The 20560-nt window shown below is 37.6% G+C and overlaps 1 protein-coding gene across 14 annotated transcripts in view; it reads right to left on the bottom strand.

Moving 5' to 3' along the window:
- The window catches only part of SVIL (supervillin), a 142487-nt gene that overhangs the window by 13185 nt on the left and 108742 nt on the right, over window positions 1–20560 (bottom strand). For 12 of the 14 annotated variants that reach the window (XR_008747521.1, XM_055806458.1, XM_055806456.1 and 9 more), the window contains 12 exons: window positions 19931–20060; window positions 9399–9549; window positions 6621–6710; window positions 6452–6538; window positions 5215–5392; window positions 4759–4931; window positions 3357–3512; window positions 2492–2628; window positions 1829–1976; window positions 1544–1689; window positions 503–678; window positions 257–401 (listed from right to left, as the gene is read on the bottom strand). Coding sequence is in view for 13 of the 14 variants with exons in the window: in XM_055806458.1 (XP_055662433.1) it covers window positions 257–401; window positions 503–678; window positions 1544–1689; window positions 1829–1976; window positions 2492–2628; window positions 3357–3512; window positions 4759–4931; window positions 5215–5392; window positions 6452–6538; window positions 6621–6710; window positions 9399–9549; window positions 19931–20060 (1717 nt within the window). In the remaining variant the exon portion in view is untranslated. The remainder of the gene's footprint in view (window positions 1–256; window positions 402–502; window positions 679–1543; window positions 1690–1828; window positions 1977–2491; window positions 2629–3356; window positions 3513–4758; window positions 4932–5214; window positions 5393–6451; window positions 6539–6620; window positions 6711–9398; window positions 9550–19930; window positions 20061–20560) is intronic. The other 2 variants (XM_055806453.1, XM_055806465.1) reach the window with 1 other exon arrangement.

Genomic DNA, 20560 nt, shown 5'->3' with positions numbered 1-20560 from the left:
AACTGCATATTTCATTACTTTAATATCTTGTCATCATTTGATGCTCTGTCAAAGCCACCTTGGCAGTATTCATTGAGTTGCTTGGCACTAACATAAAGCAACTATGTGGGTTCACTGTAGGTGGTGATATTCTGATCCCTAGGTCAAGGCCTGCAAGATAAAGAAAGTGCTCTGGATCCTTGAGAACAAGCATCCCTGGCTTCCATCCCAGCTAGGTCATCTAGTTTGAAATATCTAGCATGCTTATTATATGCACCTTCTGGTGAAGGGATTCACTAGAATTCTTCTCATTGTGTTTCTTCAGCTCTGTCCAATCAAGAAATTTTTCTTTGAACAGTATGGTCTCATTATGTTCTGTGAGTCTGCCAAACACAGCCCAGTCTGGGCGTCCTTGTCCCTTCCTGTACAAGGGAATAAAAAAAACCAGAATCAAATTAAACAATGTGAAATAAGGACAAGAAAACTAAGTATCTGCAGTGAGACTAAACTCGAGTTTTAATACCTGGGTATGAGGGGATTGCATTCCCCTGGGTCCAGAGGATTTATGTCACAATTGGAGTAGTCAAAGGTGCCATTCCACAAGTGTTTTGCCAGCTGGAATGCCACCTTTCTTTGTGCCAAAGTAACTTCCTTTCCATGCCATACATATACTTCACTGCCAAAATCAAACACCAGCACCTAAAAACCAAACCAAACCAAATAAATAATCTACTATTAGGTTAGGTGGTACCCTGATCCTCCAGTTTTCTAGTGCTGCAAGCTGACAGCGCGTGTAACACAAACTCCTCCAAATATCGAAGTTTCTGCAGTGGCATTAACAACTAGCACTGCAACGCAAGTAAGGCCAGGGTAGCGGTGCGCTCTGTGATGTCCAGTGGTTGAGGATAACTGGAAGCAAGTACAGGGAATGCTATGAGGTCTATCTTTTGGTGGTAGCTAAGTCACTAGCAGATTAGAGAGCTCTTGTTACTAAAAACCTGCTTTTGTTGCAGGACTGATTGCTGTCCAGTTACAGCAGCTTTCACTGACATTTAGACCTATGCTTCATCCTGCAGCTTGGGAAGGCTGACAGAATATACAGTGTGGGTAACTGGCTCAGCAAACAGGCAGCAACTTGAATACTTCCAAGAAAATGCATCATGTCTTTATTTTGGAAATCTGCTCCCATTCCTACTTAGACGGGTGAAATGGTTGTTCAAAAGGGAAAAGTGCTAAGGCTAGAAATAAAAATGCTCGAAAGGGAAAACAGGTTTGTATTTTGTTTTGTTTTTCCGAGGTGCTACCTGTTTTGCACTTCATGACTTTGGAATGAGCCACTATTGACAAAAAGATTTACACTTCCTAAACCAGTATTTCACTTCGAAGATAACACGATTAATTTCTTGAGACCTGCAACACACTCTAGACAGCAAAGTGTTTAGAAGCTCTTAAGAAACACAGAGAACCCAATTGTCAGTGAGCCTCTACATGAGGATTTTCAGTTACTGAAAGTCATTATCAGCTGTTCCTGCACTTACCACAGGAGCAGTAAGTGGCACGATACCTCTTTTGGTTGGAGCAGGGTACATTTTGGCACCTTTCCCCAGTAGTCATCCTCGGGAATGAGTTTATCTTCTACAAGGCGGTAAATGCAATTTGTTTCTATTATTGCAGCTTCATACATTTCATCTTCTTCAGGACTTCCAGCCACTTAAGGAAAAAAGATTGTAAAAAATAATTAAAAAAAATTAACATCCAACTATCTTTAGTAAAGAGAACCGACTAATTTACTAATTTAACTAATTTACTGTGGTCAAACATCAGATACTGTAACTGTAAGAATGCTTACATTGGTAATTTGTCTGTCCACCAAGGAGCTTCCAGAAGTCTTTAGCTGCATGGGTATGGGTATTTATTCCTTCTTCTATAGTCTGTATATAAGAAGCTCTACAGCCAAGTTCCCTCTTTGTCTGAATTAAAGTTGCAAGTTCTGAAGCCTAAGAGATTAACAGTTACCTGAACAGGATTGCTTAAATCTTTGGAATATTTGTGCATATCTTGTTCAGTGAGAAGGCAAAAGTAGACAGGATATCACAGAGCAATCAGCAGCAGAAACAGTTATTATTCGTTGCACTAAATAAACAGACACTAGAGAAAATGTTACAGAAATACATTAATTCTTTCATTTGCCTTAAAACAAGACTTGATCTTAATGAACATGGGAATAAAAAGGACATCCTGCAATTCAGTCTATTTTTTGTTTGAGTGCAAATCTGTTTCCTGAGGATATCCTCTTTATTCTTGCAGCTTCACAACCTACACACTCCTATGTCAGCTTTCATTCAGTGCACAGGCTAAAACATATTTATAGAAATTCTGTATATCTACCTGTCACTGACTATCTGTTACATGCTACTTTTTGAAACAACTGGCACCAAGGCTCAACTGCATCAGAGACATACACTGCGAGAGTTCTAAAAATAAATACTAAAAAACCCCAACTAGTACTAACCTTTGCTTTTTCTATGACATTTGCAAACTCGCCTACCCACAAGAAACACAAATGTGGAGTTAATAACAGGAAACAGTCTCCGCTGTTCAGTGATGAGGCCCTTGGTTCAACTAATCTTGTTTGAACATGTCTTCTTCCTAAAGAGAAAACAAAGCTAATTACATTCCTTTGACTACTGTTATCAAATGCCAAGATCTAATTTGTTTTGAATGAAATACAAACAATCCCAGCACGTTTCACAAAATATATGGAAACACACTGTTAAAGAAGAATTAAAAGACTACTACTGTGGAAAAAGGGTTTACTCACAGGAAACAAAAAAATGTTACCTCCTACCAACTAATATTTCTATTATTTCCCGTCCTTGCTTTAACAAATTCATGTCTTTCTGGAAAGAAATTAATTAAATAAATGGCAGACAGCAGCCAAATTCTAGAATCCTTTACATTTGCTTAAGTAAAGTTATAGCACAGTTTCTGTAGGCAGTAAAAAGTTTTAAGAATTTTACTTTGCGAAAAAAGTAGCTATTATTTTGCACAATCAGATATATTACTATGCAATGTAATGGGAAATGGGCAAGAATACTGTCACGCCACTTCCAAGTTACTCTGAGCACTGGAAGAACAGGACAGTTCAAAAATTTCCACAGGAGATGGCTAGAATTCCTGCAATATTCTGTTTTCTCCTTGCACGCACACCAGTGGCCACAATGCAAACCTATCTGTAAGGTTTTGCATTTCTCATAGTTTTCATTCCTTTAGGTTTTGGACGTAAATCTCAAGCTGGAGATCTAGAACTTAGTAGTGACTCTTTCATGTTACAATCAGCCTATTATGTATAGAAAGTAAAAGCAGTTCCAGCATACCTTTAATTTGCAACAGCATTAGCTTCTTGTATGGCACAGCACTGTTATTAGAATTTTGTTCTGTTAGATTAACACTCCGCAGGCTAACGTTGCTGAAGTTCTCTTTGCTTGCCAAGCCAGCAAGTGCTACTTCTGAGAAATTGGAGTTTGTAGACACTTGTACATAAAAAGAAGTTGGAGAAATAACACACACACACACACACAAAAAAGAAGAGGACAAAATTATATGAAGAAAATTGGCTGTTGCATTAAAAAAATAATTTCCTTCCAATATTTCCAGTTTTTCTCCTTCTTGATAGCAATAGCAAAACCAGGTTGAACTCAGATTAACTGCTAGCCCAAAATCTTTGTGGGTTTCATAGTACCTAAGTTTCTAAGTATCATCCAAGAGTAAACTGTCTGTCAGAATTATGTTATTTGGCAAAAGTACCAGCTTCGCTAGGAAACATGTCTTACCCAATGTTTTGTGAAGTACTCTGTAGATCTTCAATGCCTTATAATTGATTAATGATAAAAGACAGCAGAGTAGCCAAGGCTAATTAACTAAAATCCCCTTCAAATTTGTCTCAGGCAGTGTAATGCAACAGCCATTTACATTTTAAAGTCTTAGCCATGTTTTACTGTAAACTTAAAGCTTAAATTCTTGGCTATTTTTGCTTATTTCTCAACCAAAGACAAAGGATATTATGAATTTATAACTTGGGGAAATGCTTCTCATTGAATGTCAACAAAGTATTACACATATAATTAGTGTAGCTTTCATCAGTACAGGCAAGTTTTAAAGACGATTCCTCTTTGTTCAAATGTAGTAAGGAAAACTTGTACCCAAAATAGTAAAAGTGGCTTGACAAACCTTTAAATAGATTTTACAATAACATCTTTTGTTGTCTGTCTGCTTGTCAGGGGAAAGCAACATGAAGTAAAAAACAAATGATGCTTTATGGAAATTAATCTTTCAGAGACAAGAGGGCTAATTCCAGTTTCTGAAAAAAAAACAGGACCCAAAACTGTGCCAGTGTACCTGAACAAAAGTTTATCTACTCTTGCCAGCTCTCCCTCCCCGCACCACATAACATTAGATCTGCTTTCCTGGATCTCCTGTCCTTGCCCTGCAGGCACAGTGGCACTCTCTCTCATTCTCTGTGCAGCGGGACTGTGCTAAAAATAAATCTATGTACAGGAGGTGGCTGTAGGTAGGTTTCCCGCAGGAAGTCACATATGCACTTCTCTCCAGACCACCTAGACAGTCTACATTCAACCTTATACCTCAATCAATTTATTGCCTCTCAGACAATATGTTCCATTACTTCAGTTGTGGGGTTTGTGTTTACATTTTTTCTTTTGTTTAGTTTTTAATTAAAAAAGCAAGATATGTCTTGTACAAATCAGCCTGTTAGCCTACTTTTTTCTACTTTCATTCGCTTTGATTCCATGAAGGCAACATTCAGTCTTTGTTCTGTATATTCATGAAGAATATCTTCTCTTGCTGCCAGCATTTTCAGGGGGTTTCTTGAGGACTGGACTCTACGCGTAGGCCTAACTGCACGTTTGTGCTCTGCTACAGAAGATATTAACCTGAAAAACAAGCAGTGTTTATAATCATCAGTTAATTTTCCTAGTCAGAATCATCTAATAACAATAGATTTGATTTGATTTTGGGGGTGACATTTGCTACGAAATCAGGATCAGTTCCTTGATTCAGGAAGAAGAGTAATTTCAGAAATGTGTAGAAGAAATGAACATGCCCCATACTAAGATACCTCCAAGATGACTTAAAGCTGTACATTTTGCTACTGCCCTTCTATCTGCATTATAAAACAATGGGAGTGGCGGGGGAGGGGGGGGGGGAAGTTCTTACTTCGGTGCATAAGGATCAAAGATAGCATCAAAGTCCTCATCAAGGTCCAAAGGCACTGAGGAGGAAGGGAAATCCACATGGCGATAAAATTTGGAAAATGTTTCATCGTCATCCAGCTTCATCACCTCTTTCACAGATTTTCCTGTAACTGTCAGCACTGTCTCTTGCATCCCAGCAACTGCAGGAAAAAAACCCCTCACACCATGAAAATGTCATACTAGAATTTCTAACTCTAGAACAGGTAAACATGGCTTGTTTGGTAGTTGTTGGGGTGGGTTTTTTGGAGTAGGGATGGTGTTTTGTTTTTTGTTTCTTTTTTTAAACTGATGGAATTTGAAGGAGAGATAGTAGAAAAGTCTGTTGGAAAAGAATGATAAAAACAGTGTAACTGCTACTCATATGCAATAGTCTTTATTTCAAAATGGTTGAGAAATATGGCTGAATAAAGATCGGTACTATCAAAAATGAGTTGTTTTGGTAGGATGATATAAGCATTTTATAGCCTTGTATATCCCATCTTGCCTCCAACCACATCATTCCTTCCTATGAAAAGATCTACTAGAACTAGAAGTGGAAGTGTCACTACTTCGGATTAGCGAGTACGGCACAATCATTATTGCATGCTACTGCCTCCTCTGCTGAAATGTGAATATGTTTGTTTATTGTATTTGACACTCTGCAAATTACAAAAGGATTTTTGCCTTACAAATGGAGGACAGCCATATGAGATGGAAACACCAGAGAACTCCAGACAGCTTCATAGGTAGCCAACAAGCTGTACAAGGACGTTGTATGAGCTGCTACAGAGAGTCCGTTTTCAAAAAAAGCATGAAGATGAATGAATTGTGCTTGGGAGCAGCTTAGCATCCTATCTTGATATTAATAAGATTAAACCACATTTAAAGCTGTTTCACTGTATATGGCAATATAGTTCAGACTGCTGTGTGGTTTTGAGAAATTCTGCTCTCAAGAAGAACATGTACATTGCATGCAGAGAAAGAAGAAAGTTACTTTGACATTTGCAATTTATTCTATTGTATATTTGTAATACTGAGCATAAGGCTTTTTTGTTAAAATTTAGCAAAGACTGAATCACAAAAAAGCACGATTAGTCAGTGCAGTCTGAAGAAAGAAATCTTCAGTTTGTGTTAGCAAGTATTTTAACTAAGAGGTACTTTAAGTGATTTATTGAAGCTGGAGAGTGTATACATTGCCACCTTTGGTAACTCATACCAACCTTTGTTATTCAGCCTTCCCAAGAATGACTCCAACTTGTCAAGCTTCATATCTGATTCCAATTGCATATCAGGCCTGGCTTCAATTTCTAAGCAAACCAGAAATTAAAACTTGTTAATTGATAGAAAGTAAAAATGCCTGAACATACTTCAGCCATTTTTATTCTTTACCTTCCAAGGGCTTTGTAACTGGAGTGGTAGATTTATGCCGGTTACTGAAAGGTGATGCTACTGGTGTTAGCGCACTTGGAGAAGCCAGGCCTACAAAAGAACACAGAACATAGGAAATGCAGTTCTAGATCAGCCTACGTTTCCAACAAAGATGACAGGCAAAGCTATTTAGGGAAAGCAGACAAGCCTGGCCACTTCCTGCAGTCCCTCATACTTCCCCAGCCTCAACAACTGTCGTATGAGGTATGGCAGAGTATACTGCCCTGCCTGCTTCTTAAATAAACAGCAGCTTCAGATTGTGAATGTCTCATTCACAAGAACAAAGCTTTGTTTCCAAGTGTCTGTAAGCAAACTAACAAAAGATACCTACTTTCTCTTGAATACAGTAATTTTGATTGTTTTCAAGGTAGCAGCAGTTTATTTGGTCTACATTTTGGACTCCAGTTCTACCACAAGCCACATTTTAAAAACATGAAACTGTTTTGAACAAAAAGATACAGTTAGCAGGGAACTACCAAGATCTTGCTTGGTACCTTACCACCACGACCCTTACCCCCCTTATTATTTTAAACCTGTCTCTACTAATAAACGTAGTAGGATGCATCTGACCTGTGAATGCTGTCTCTGGATTAAGCAGTGATTCTTGGGCCCTGTTGCATTTTTAAGAACATGTGGAAATGGAAGTAGAAATAGAAGTTGGAGTCCCGACCATATCAAGCACTACTCCCTCCTTTTGTTGTATTCTTCTCCCTCCTTCTCAGCGACTATCATAAAGCAGTTCATTCTGGACCCAGTGGATAAAATGATTTTTTGTTTAGTTCTTTTCATGTGAATCTACATTGCTCCACTAGGAGAAATGGAACTCTCAGATTCATGTTTTTTATTAGGTAGAGAAGTATACTGAAGCAAGGAATTACATCTATTACCTCTTGTTGCCTAGACTTTCAGTAAATAGGGAAAATGGCATTCAAACTTTCCTGTAGTATTTATTTTCCAATTAGCCATAGCTTAGTAATTACTGAGACACATAAGTTGAAGCCTTTTGTTATTTTGATCAGATTAAACCAATACTGTGATGGGATAATATATACTAACCATGTCTCCGCTATCTTTACTGCAAGTCCTAGCAAGCCATAATTATCTAACACCAAGATAGATTTAGAATATAATTGAGTAGCTTTCCACATACACTCTTCTTTCCTGTTACCTAAGAGACTCAAAATTCCAGCAGTTTTTAAGTCAACTAGTAAAGCCTTCATCAAGACATAACTGAGAGGACACAGCTCTTAAGCAGCTCTCCCAGGACTTAACCCACAAGACCACCCTAAGAACCGCTTCAGATGTTAGTAAAGGATCAACTTCCAATTAAGACTGAAAAATTTTCAGCAATAAGAAACAATTAAAATACAGCTTCTGTGCACATGTATATATCAAAGATTTAACTTTGCATTGCTTTCTCATCATCATCATCTCTTAAAAACTCACTGCGATAATTTATTCTTTTAGGCAACAAAACCAGCACACATCTGAATAAAATCATACTTGGGCTACTTTTATTGATGCCACTGTCACTGGATTACAGTGAATGATTGCAGCACCTAAAGAGATCCTTTCAAGGTATCTTTCTTTTCTTATTAAGAGCAGCAAATGCTGTCACCTTCTATTACTTTCCAAAGACCAATCTACGTAGCAAAAAAAAAAAAAAAAAATCTCAAAAAGCAGTCTGTGGACAACATCTTTTCTTGGTGACCCTCCAAAATAGGAGGTCTTTTAAACACTGACCACAGGCATTTCTAGCAGCGCAACAATGTAAGCAGTAGCTAAAATCAGTTACTAATAGATGTAATTTGTAGTACCGTTTATTTATTTACCTGCCAACAGAATGTGGCTTGGATTGCAAATGGAGTTACTCCCTGTTGAAACACTGCTCTCACCCGACAATGATTTTTTTTTTTTTTTGGTGGTTGTCATTTAAGTCAAGGTTCATGGTTGTTGTGTTTAATAATCAAGTTCTTCTCACAAAACAAAATTTAGTATTCAATAACCACAAAGAGATCAGTTTAGGTGTCTTCTTCCCAAAGCTATCATCTTCCCAGGCACACTGCATGAACAGCTGTATTTCTACCATGTATAGACTTCAGAGACTCCTGTCCACTTCAGAAGAATGATTTAATCTGGAAACAGTGACTGAATTTGAGATCTCAAAAATGTTAACATTGCTCCCTTGTCATTTCTACTCCCTGGTTCCATGCCGAAATCTGTTCAGTGATTTATTTCTTCAGCCAAACACAACACTGCAAGTTGTTGCCCAAAACAGCATCCATAAAAATAACATGTGTTTGCTACATATTCCCAGTGATTCTAGGAGTGGGGGAAGTGCCAGCAACAGCAACAACTAGATTTCACAACTTTTCCCTAGACAGTGCACCTGGGTTTTGAAAGGAAGAATAAATAAGAAAGAATAATCCAACTGTGCCCTCTGGGTTGTACCAGAAGGAAAACCAAAACATACAACTGTTCAAGTGATGGACTACCACCAGTCAGGCAGAGCCCAGTAACAACTGGATGGTAGTGCAACAGTGCAGAACAAAACAGATCAATACCAAACAGCCACAAGAAGCAAGAGTGAACAGCCTCATGGCATGATATTCAGTTGAAGACAAACAGTCCTCCTCTTGCTAAACATGGATACTGTTTCGGCATAGCTTTAGCTTGACTTTATTTTGACTAGACAGATAAGCAGTGGCTTACTTATATTGGGATCGTTTGATCACTGACCTTTTTTTACCATTCGGCCAGCTACAGTGAACTGTGTGGAATCATTGGCTGCTCCTTTACCCTTGGATTTCCAGGCCTCTTCTCGAGCTGTAATCAGGTGTTTCCTTTCTTCAATGGTCATTTGACTCTCCTGGTTATCTGCCGTTCTCTGCTTTTTGGGGGGAAGAGAGAAAGATGTTTAAAAACAGATAAGCTGACCAGGATATAGCTGAACACTGGCTTAACATTTCAACTGCCAGCTGTAGAGGGAAGAGAACAGGAGAACAAGCTACTGAAGTCAAGTCACAGACACAGCTTTGTGACCCTGACATGCTTCATTGCCTTACTGCCCCACTACACTGTGAAGATAAGGTTTTGTTCTACGCTCTTTGACCTTTTCTGGAAACTACCAGCCAAGGCAAATGGCATCCCTCTAAGCAAAGCAAAACATTTACTCTGTGTATGATACAATCTTCCAGACCTTGTTCTTTTGAAGCATGACTTGCTACAACAGTGAGATCACTAAACTGACTTTTCAGCTTATGTTTTCAAGTGTACAAATCTGCAGGTGGCACAGAGAATAACAATGAAGTACTGCAACTTCAGCTGGTGATTTTTGTTTTTCTTTTAGGTCACTCGCAGCTTTTCTTGCTTGCTTTAGATGTTAGGAGCCAACAGCTTGAATAAGTAGAAGCAGCTAGGAGCACTATCTTAGTGCCCTCCTAACACAAAAGATTGACGACAGGACATTAAGTAGGGAAGAAACTGAATTTACATACTCTGCTGGAGCTAAGTCAGGCCAAAGAAATACGGCTTCAATGCACTTATCTTAAAAAAACTAGCAACATTTCAGGGATTATACTGCATAGAAATCAAGCATAAAAGTATTTTCAGTGCATGGGAGTCAATTCTAGAATTACTTTGAAGTTGTGTGCTATTTGTCATTTTTCTTTACAACCTAGCTGCTAGAATTGAAAAACCACATGAAAATCTAAAGCTTTAGCACAGCTCTAGCTCATACAACCAGAGTAGAAATGAAAAAGTACGCAAAAACTTGTGAACATAAACACTCTTCTCCTTTCAAGAGACAAGGAAGAGATAGAAACCCAGATATTCTTATTTATTATTTTCTTAAAATCGACTAAATAAATCAGTCACTTTATATTAAAACTATTGTGGCTGCAGGGGACACACTGAAATAAGAGATTTCATAGCTTTCAGCATTTACCAGGAGCATTATTCAGCCAGGACAGTAAAGACAAGAAGTGGCTTGTATAAGGACTAGGACACGAGAGCCCTCCACTCCTTCCCCTAGTTCTATGCATCTCTGCAGCCTTCTGCAGTAACACTTGCTGTCAAGTTATTAGGAAAGATAGCTGGGCAGCCAGATACAATGACTGCAAGTCATGATAATCAAGATAAAAACGTCTGATTTTTCCCTAGAACAATGAAACGTTCACTAGAAATAACAAGATGCAAATCTATTCAGTATTGCTTTGTTGGCTGTAAAAGCCTCTGAATGCTTTAAGGAACAACACTGCAAGTAATCTCTGTTCACTTCCCCCAGTCTCTGCCCTTCCAGCATCAGCACGGCCACCTCTGGGATGAACAGCTGGTAATAAAAAACCCACAGCAACATACTAAAGGAGATCTGGGCAGGAAATTAATAAATACCTAATGAAACCACAAACAAAATTTCATATACAAAAACTTTTAATTTAGTGAGGATGCAGACTTCCATTACAATATGAGGGGAAGTAACAAACAGGGAGGAAGAAGTGGAATCATATGGATTCTTTCATATGTTTTGGTTGGTTGGTCGGTTTTGGTTTTTTTAAGTGACAAGGGGCTTAATTTTGAATTTTGTCTCCAGTGAATACCTGAAGCTTCTGAGTCTGCAGAGCTACTGGAAATTCTGAAAACACAGACCTGGAAAGCTTGTGTGTTAATCACTACACATAAATTTTAAGAAAGATCATGAGTAATTCTGGAGCTGTGTCAAAGGACAAAAGAGAGTAGCTGTCTAACAGCAGAAACAAGTATTTTTTAAAATGGAAGATTTCAACCTGATCTATTGGGCAAAACATCTTTGGAGTTCCTACCAAAAAAAAAATAAATCAGACTGGATGTGTATGTTACAAAACTTGGAGCAATTCCATATTAGATCTCTTCCTAACACATGAATACTCACAGCTTTGTCTGTTAATGAACAAATGAACTAAAAAAATGATAAACTGAATTGACATCAAGCAATCTCTAACCCCTTTAATTTGCCATAACAATACTGATGAAAAACAAAAGTATCTGTGATCATTAAAAGAAAGAATAAGTTTCTATAGCTGGAAAACTAACATAAGCCAATGCAATTATCAAAAGAAATGTCACGAAAAATACACCTGGTAATTGGGAGTAGTTTAGAAAGCTTTCGCAAATATCAAATGGCAGCATTTATGGAGGAATGAGTTGGTCAAGGCACATTCCAGTTGTGAGAAAACATGGCAAGAAAGGTAAAACTCAACAAGCTTTTAATTGCAAATTTTACTTCCAGTTTGAAAAAAAAAAGTATATATATCTCAAAGAGGAATAAATCTCAAATACACAACTGTGACATTTTGATAAGGGGAGCTAAAGACCCCAATAAAAACAAGAATTGATGTATCAAGAATAAATAAAAGCTTAGGAAGACAACAGCTCCAATGCATTTTTTTTCCATTAAAGAAAAAAGGTGGTTAAATTCAACGAAATATCCCAATTTATTATGAAAAATACTTCTGTGTGTTCATTGATATCTCTTTTTTCAGACAAACAATAAATTCCTAAAATGAAGTGAAACAGAAGAAGGATCAGAAGAACTGGCATCCAACAATGTGAAATGAGTAGAATAGGAGATGCCCCAAACATGAGCAGTGAATTTAAAAAAAAATTTTAAACCTTTGAAAATGGGAAAATGCATAGGACTGATAAAAGCTCAGATGAGGACAATATTTAGAAGAAGTAAAACTAAAGCATTTAAGTACAGGTCATACAAGCTGTGTGTTGTTCCAGACACTCATGGAAAGACTGCTGTAAGACAATCAATGAAGAATCAAAGCACAGGAGTGTAATTAATGCCATTCTGCATGGCATTATGGAAAATAGGTTTAATCAAAATGGTAAGTTTGATGAGATCAATTATGATTAAATATGTTAACACAGTTACCTCTGATTTCTTTAATATATTTGACTTAATCTCAGATGACATTCTGAGGTTTTTTTGAGCAATATAAAAATACCAGTGCAGCTTACAGGCTGCAAACTAGTTAATTGAAAAAAATTTTCTAAACAGAAAACAGCCATGCAGTGATCTCATTCATCCCAACTTCGATCAAAATGTTTTCATGCACGTGGAAAAAAACACATAGTTCTGCTAAGAAGAGACCCTCAGGATGACACCAACATACAGACGAGTGATGAAGGTAAAGGTAAAGGAGAAATAATCACATAACGGGTAAAAAAAAAAAAAGGGTATCAGAAAAATCTCGTACACCAGGGTTTTAAGAGAAATGTTATTTGAGAAGGGAAATAAGCAAAACCCAGCTGGTTCAGAAGACAGATGAGAAAAATTCCCCTGCAACAGTTGTTCTCAACAAATAACCTGTACTGCAATAGCTTCTCCATTTCCTGCCTCTACACTTCTATCCAGGATGCTGACGATTTTGCAAGGTTTCAGGAAAGGGCTAAAATATCCACCCCAGATTAAGTCAGATGAATATTTATTTCTGCTGAAGAGGGTTGAGAGTTAAGTTTTACCCAAGAGTAATTACACATTAATTACTTAATATTGCAGTGAATTGTCTTTATTTTTTCTAAACTGTATGCAGTTTAGAATAAAGACTGCCTATTTTTTTAAATATCTGTTTTTAAGTCTGAGACGGAGTTACAGACATGATGCAAGAACAGTCAGAAACAGGGATTACTTTTCCCCAACTTTTGGCTAGAATGGATGATGATATGTTTATTTCTAGCACAACAACACATTTTTTGAGGGTATGCACATGCGCTCCGCTGCTTTTGCAGCACCCGTTCAAGCTAAGGAAGGGCCCATATCTAGGCAGCATTCCATTTTGTACCCTACAATTTTCCAGTCCAAGCAGTGTCCTCTTTACATCACAAGAGCACAACTGAGATTGGTCTGTTAGCATGCTGCTTTGTTGTCTGGGGTTTTGTCTTTTTTAAATGCAAGAAATAAGAGAATTCATGGTTTTCTATGTTGAAGATCAAGACTGGCCCTACCTGGGGGAGTCCAAACCAAGAATGAACAGAAAAAGTATACTTTGCAAAAGGGAGATCCATTTAAAACCAATGTTATGAATTATATAAAAGAAGAATGCAGAAAGTATCTATTCACTTTTTAATACAACCAACTTTTCTAGTTTAGGCTCCCAAGACAAAAAAAGCACAAGAAGAATCCAACAGTTGTACAAGTATAGAAAAGTTTCTGCATTGTTCTCCTCTGCAACTTTATATGGGTCTTATTTTAAGGAGAAAACTCAAAAGCAAATGCACGGCTTTCTGTTCAAAAGCAGTTTCAACAAAATAGAACATATTCAACTCGTGTTTCCTGCAAACAACAAAACGATTAATTGTGCCAGAAAAAACCCAAACAAATCTGTATGCACCTTGAAACTATACCAGAAAGAAGCAGCCTTCTAAGAGGGCAGCCTGTAGCTCACCATGATCGATAGAAAGGTAAACACTTTTTGGGCATTCCCCTTTTAAAACGTATGGGCCCACTGAAGGACCTCTTCTACTGGAGGTGCATTATGTTATTAAGACTATATATTTACCTTCTTGATACATAGAGCTTGAACTCTGTCACAACAAAATGAATAGGTTATCTTGGGTAAATAGTAATAAAGCTATATTAAATCCAGAGCTTACAGAGAAGAGGTAACACTAATGTATTTCAGTGACTACCCCCAAATTTAATTTTTAAATTAAAAAAAAAAAAAATCAGAGTAAAAAATCATCCTCAAAAACAGCTATGAAAGTGAATGTGGAAATGGTAAACAGTAGTCAAAATTTTAACCACAGTTCCAGTAGCCTCTACCATAATCATCATCCCCTGTTTCAGCAGTGAATACCTGCCCCTTGGATGCACTGCCATTATGCATGCTGGTCAGAATGCTCCCCACATGCGATGTACACCGTGTTTTGTGGGGGAATGAAGAACCTAATGGATTCCTTGGAGTAGTACAACCACAGACCTGAGCTGGGAGGTAAGGGACAAGGAAGTGTAACAAAGCAGAATTAGATTTGCATAGATCTGTTGAGACCTTCCAGTGAACTCTCCTTGTTTTCTCATGTTTTTCTTCAACTTGCTCCTGCCTTTGCTATTTTTACCTCTGATCATGTGAAACAGGCACTGTTTGCTCAGATCAAGATTCAGTATTCTACTCCTGATCAAAGACAATTATTTTATGTAGCTCTAGCTGAAGAAAGTTTATATTTACCATTATCTATTAATTCTCCATAAGTAAGTCTTTCAAGTTGTTTATGACAGAATTGCAGAGGTATGGACATGATTTTGAGCAACGCTTCACAAGTTTCTCTTAACATTTACTGGAACAGCAGCAGAAGTCTATTCCCAAGCAAACACAAAGTTAACTCTGTTGCCACAAGTTGCTTTGGGAAAGTGCATTTTAAATCTGAATGTAATTTTCTGTCTTACTCCTCCCTTCAATAACTAAATAGGAAGTTTATACAGCATTTCACCTTCTACCTCCAAAGATGACGTCCATCAGAAATCAGAGAGCTTAATTCTTTCAAACTAGTACTACAGACCAGGGGGTGTGGTGGCAGGGTGGCGGAGGGAGGGAGAGGGAGAGGGGAGCAGGAAGACAGGACAGTCAGAGCATAGAAGCAGGACAGGCGAAGGCAAAAAACCTTTAGACAGGTACTAGGGAAAAGCCCTATAGGAAAGTCACCTCTGAACAAAAGCAGCTTATTTTATAAAGTCAATAAATCAGATGATTTTATGTGTTATGTTGTATATGCACATTACTTACAGAGAAGTCAGGGTACACAGCATTTATTCTAATATAAATGCTGTGCAGTTACATATTGCTCCTTTTATATACCCGTTTTAACAACTTCCAAGTTTTCAGTGTTATAATGAATGCAATAATGTCTCCTTCATTGACTTTATCATGTATATAGTCTTAACAGATACAGAATTTTTAGAAAAGAAACACTAGCAGAATGTCTATTGAAGTGTACACAGCATACTGACATAATACTATGTTTCTTTAAAGCAGCATTTACTAAGATGGTTAATCAGATAAGAGGATTATTAATTTCCTATGTAAAAAAACCCCAAACCCAACAAACTGCCAAAATGTGCTTACTTGGAATTGTTGAGCATTTAAATTGTGCACACTTTTGCTCACCTGATTAATAGGTAGAAAAGGATGAAATTTATGGAGAGCAGGTATAACAGGAGAATAAGTAGAAGCATATACAGGTTCCTATGACAAGGACAGAAGCAAAGCAAAGGGATTAGAAAAGAATTGAACTATCAGAAATGGAGATGGAGGGAAATAACTCATCTTCCCCTAATTTCTTAAAATGAGGTAAATCAGAGTTTTTTAATCTTCTAGAGATGTTTTCCCTATAGGAAAGCCAGAGATCAAAAATGTTGTCTTAATACAACAGCATGTTTACCGAAGCAATTTCATGCAGGAATTAAACAAGTTAGTAACAATACCACTATGACTCAACACAGAACAAAACAGCACACCCAGAAGATCCACTTTTTGTATGCTGGCAGTTTTTATGTGCCTGTTTTCATGCACCATTACGTTGATGAACATGTCCACCACAATGTGAATAACTCTACTGCAAGTTTAATCAGACCCTGCTAAATAACAAGCCATCTATTTTCTGGATGAAAGCAAAGAATGCTTACTAAAACTGGGATACTCAAAAGCCATCTGGAGGGAATTGCTAAGCCCACAACACTCAGTGAAGGTGAATTCACAATTCTAAACAAAGCCTGCAAATAACCCCTGCCTCAGAGCTGGGCTTACCCAAAGCTGATTAGACATGGCTTTATCATCTCTAATTCTTCTTCCTTTTTATAGGTCAAAGCAAATGTGGAACATCACACAGGATATGGGTAAATGCAGCTTGTTAGAGTGCCTCAAAATGAAGCCTAATTATTAGTTTCAGCTTTGATTAGAACCGTATATGAGCACTTGGATGCCATATATGCAATGGATAAAACTATTACCACAGCAAGAGATTAGTATTTTGCCTAAAGGTCACTTTTTAAGGGCTTACTCCCTTTAAGATTTTTACACACTTCATCTCTGAGTAATTCTGAATTGACTACTCAGCCCTAGCCTTTAACACCAGTGCTGAGCTGCAATTTGAACTTGCTATAAGAATTAAGTACATTTCAAATGACGTTCACTGCTTTAATGCGACTGCAATGCAGCTGGTAATCACATTAATCAGGGACTGTTAAAAATGGCTGACTATAAACTGGGAATTTTCATTCCAGTAAATCTTGCTAATTTGATACTAAGGAAAGATTATAAAGTTATTTCATTTGGCTACCCATGAAAAAACCCAACAAACTGGAAGCCTTCCATCCAACCTGAGATGATAAATACAGATATACTAAATGCAAACCATTTTTCCCAAATAAAAGGGATTTTTTTCCCAGTAAGACATTCCTCAGTGTACAGTTGTTCCCCTGATGTTAGAGCTATTCTTTGAATTGTCCAAGTATGCTTTACTGTACATATAAATAACTCACAGCTTCTAACAAATTTTCCTCCTATGTGCAGCAATCATCAAAACAGATGCTGACAGATGCTGGACCTCCAAGTAAATCTCAACTTTCCCTCTCATCTATATCTCCTTGAGTTACTTCCTTAGTCCCTTTTTTCCCCCATTTGACATTGCTCTGTCAGCTTTTCCATGAATTTTATGGGTTTTCTACAGATTAGCATACATATAAATGACTATAACACATTTGGAGAAATATCTCACCATGCAAAAAACGTGCCGAAGCATTTCGACTAGAAGTTATGAAACAGCACTATTTAATGTAACTATCTTATTAAAAGAATAAATCTTTCAACTTTTGTTGTTTATAAGACATCTAAATGCACTCTAATAAATTTTATTTTACACAGCTAAGCTTCAATAATCAAGTCTCCAGAAGAAGTTAGATAACCTTTTAAAAGAAAAGACACACACAAAAGAAAACCTAAAGACGTGTCTGACTATGTTAACAGGAGTGACATACTGCAACTAAAAACTTAAGGCATTATTTTGAACCAGCAAGGCATGACAGAAGTTTACACACCCTTGCTGTCAATGCATGATTGCATGTGTGGAAATTGTATTTTAACTAGCTCAAAACACAGTAATCAATACAATTCATACGTTTTTATTGCAATCCAGCAACAGAGACTACCCAGATTCTTAAGTACACCATAGTCTCTACAAACAGAGACTTCAGTGGCACACTGCTTGATGGTCCTCTAATAGCCATTACATCGATTAGTTATCAATAACAGCATTTTCAGATTTAAGGGCAGCTGACATGGTGTGTTATAAGTAGTGTGGTCAGTTAAGTGAAGCTTCACATTATTTATCATGTATCACACAATAAATCAGCATCACAAATACCATTACAGTTCAGGGAGTTGTGTATCTAATAAGACTAACGTTTTTTCTTATACATCCAAGATTTCACCCATTGGCAGACATGCAAATCCTTTGATTTAGGCTCTAAAAAGCCAAGTGCCAACATGAACCAATAGAGCGGGTGACCCAGTGTCACAGAAACTCCCACTGCTAGCACTGTCACTTCAAAGCCTGTACCCTTCAAGCACTTCATGCTCGCTTACTTGCTTTAAAAGCCTAACTTGTGCTATGCTGAATGAAGTTGCTGCACATGGTAACACAGCAGGGAGGATATGGGTGCTGGGGAGCAGCAGAAAGAACAAAGGTTTTGTCTCTGCCTAAATCTTGGCAGCTTCTTAAAGCTTTTTCTCAGCCCCATTGTCTTTAGCTGGAGTACATTTGTTATCTGATCTCAACAGTTGTCATTTCGGAGCCTAGCTTGTTAAAAATGTGACCACAGTTTTGCTTTCCTCCCTGAAACTATTTTTGCTTTAGGACATCTTTCAAACCAGCAACTGGATTTCTGAGCGAGTCCACAGGGCAAAACCAAAACAAAACCCATAAACCAAACGCAAAAATAAGCTTTCTTGTTTTTCTGTCCAGTTAACACACAACCATTGATGAGTCACACGTTAGGCACATATTTATCCTCAATAATGACAGACTGTGTAACAACTCCTTACTTCCAATATACTGATGGAACAGAAGACTTTTTGGTTTTGGTGACCTATGCTATTTAATTCAAGCAGCATTCTCACAACTGAATAATTGAATCCAAAGGTTTCTGTCTCCACTAGTAGAATTTATAACACAAATTTTATCCTCACTTGTTCTCTGAGAAAATACCCCTTCAAAAATTAAAAGGCTTTTGAAATAGCCTATTTTATCTGACTGTCATTTTCAAAATAATAGATGCAGAGGGGAAGCATTAGTCCTGTAGTTTAAACCAGCAGTCCATTTTGAAGCAAATCTCCCAGTCATTCTTATTTTGTGTGCTTTGGTTCACACTGCAGAATGTACAGACTTTTGGATGAAACTAAGCCCTGAAGCACAATCCTGGATTCCCATGTAACACCACGGCTGTAAGGCAGTCAGGCCACAGGAGCAGACTAAATTTAGCCTGAAGCAAAACTTCACTGTGAAGCAAAACAAGCAAGTATGGCATGGATAGCAGATCCTCATCCATAACTGTTCTGCTTTACAGACCCACTCCTGATGGGCAACATAACTTACACATGTATAGACATAGCCAGAGTGTGCTAACAATGTGGACTTTCCTCTACACCCTTCTACCCATCTCCCACTCTATTCACCAACACTGACAAAACAAATAAAATCCTTGTCCAGATGGCTTTGGCTATGACAAACACCAAAGATCATGGAAGATAACCAAAAGCTGAATGGCTCATGAATGCTCTGGTACCTGCATTTCCTCAGTGTTTCCAGGATCCAAAATTACTGCTCAGAAAAAAAGTATATGCACAGAGACAACACAGCTTTAGGAATCTGAAATTTTTACAAGCTCACCCATACTAAAGAAAACACCTAGACTTAAAGTTTTAAGGCAATTTCACTGGAGGAGGAGGCTTAAATCATTCTATCAGTAAAATTTCCAGAAGCCTTACAAGGATACTTACTGGTTCATAATCTGCTAATGTAAAGATACTAACCAATAGTGTATATCCCAAGTCAGTTAAAACATTCTTGTTTAAAGAGCTCTCACGTTGGGAAAATTGTTATTTAAACAAGCCTGACAACAAGAGAAATAGCAGAAGCTAGTAACTAGTATTAGGCGTGCCTGTCTAGTTGGATGCATCTTCAAAAAGCTGAAGCATTTCAAGCAAGATGTTTTTTCCAAACAAGGATAGAGTTACCTTCTTCAACAGCTGCTCAACTTCTTGCATCTGCGCACTACGATCAGTAACAGGCACTTTTGCATACTCTTGCTTTTTGCTGAGCCTGCTCTTCCAATCTTCTTCACCACTCTTCTTCAGCAACGCCAACCTAGAAAAAAAAACATGCCAACAGGTAGCTTTAAACACTGCACTTCTCATTATCCTCAAAAGCTACCCTTAGTGTTTCACTAATGCTGCATTCAAGAGAATTTGAAATTAAGTTTACTAACATTAACTATAGTTATTTACATTTTGCACATGTATACCAAATTCACAAACGAACATCAAGCCTTTACTGAACATGTTGAATGGGAATTCATCTATCAAAACACAGACATTTAGATCTGAGACAGACACTCCAGTTAATTTGTATGGTCAGTGGAAACTGCCAATACAGTCAAGGGAGACCAAGATTCAATGCAGATCCTCCTAAAGTAAACATACAAATAGGTTAGATTTATCACTGCTTTTTTCCCTCCCCTTCCATCGATAAGGCATAGAGAGTGACTAGCTCAGCTATGGATGCTTATGCTGTAGATGTCCAGAGTTAATAAGAAGAATCCTACATTTGGTCTTTATTGTACTCATTAAAAAAAAAGATTTTAAGAT

The sequence above is a fragment of the Falco peregrinus genome, chromosome 5 (genome assembly GCF_023634155.1).
Source record: "Falco peregrinus isolate bFalPer1 chromosome 5, bFalPer1.pri, whole genome shotgun sequence".
NCBI lineage: Eukaryota > Metazoa > Chordata > Aves > Falconiformes > Falconidae > Falco > Falco peregrinus.
Note: the sequence above shows the minus strand (reverse complement) of the source record. Positions and strands in the feature narration are given on the sequence as shown.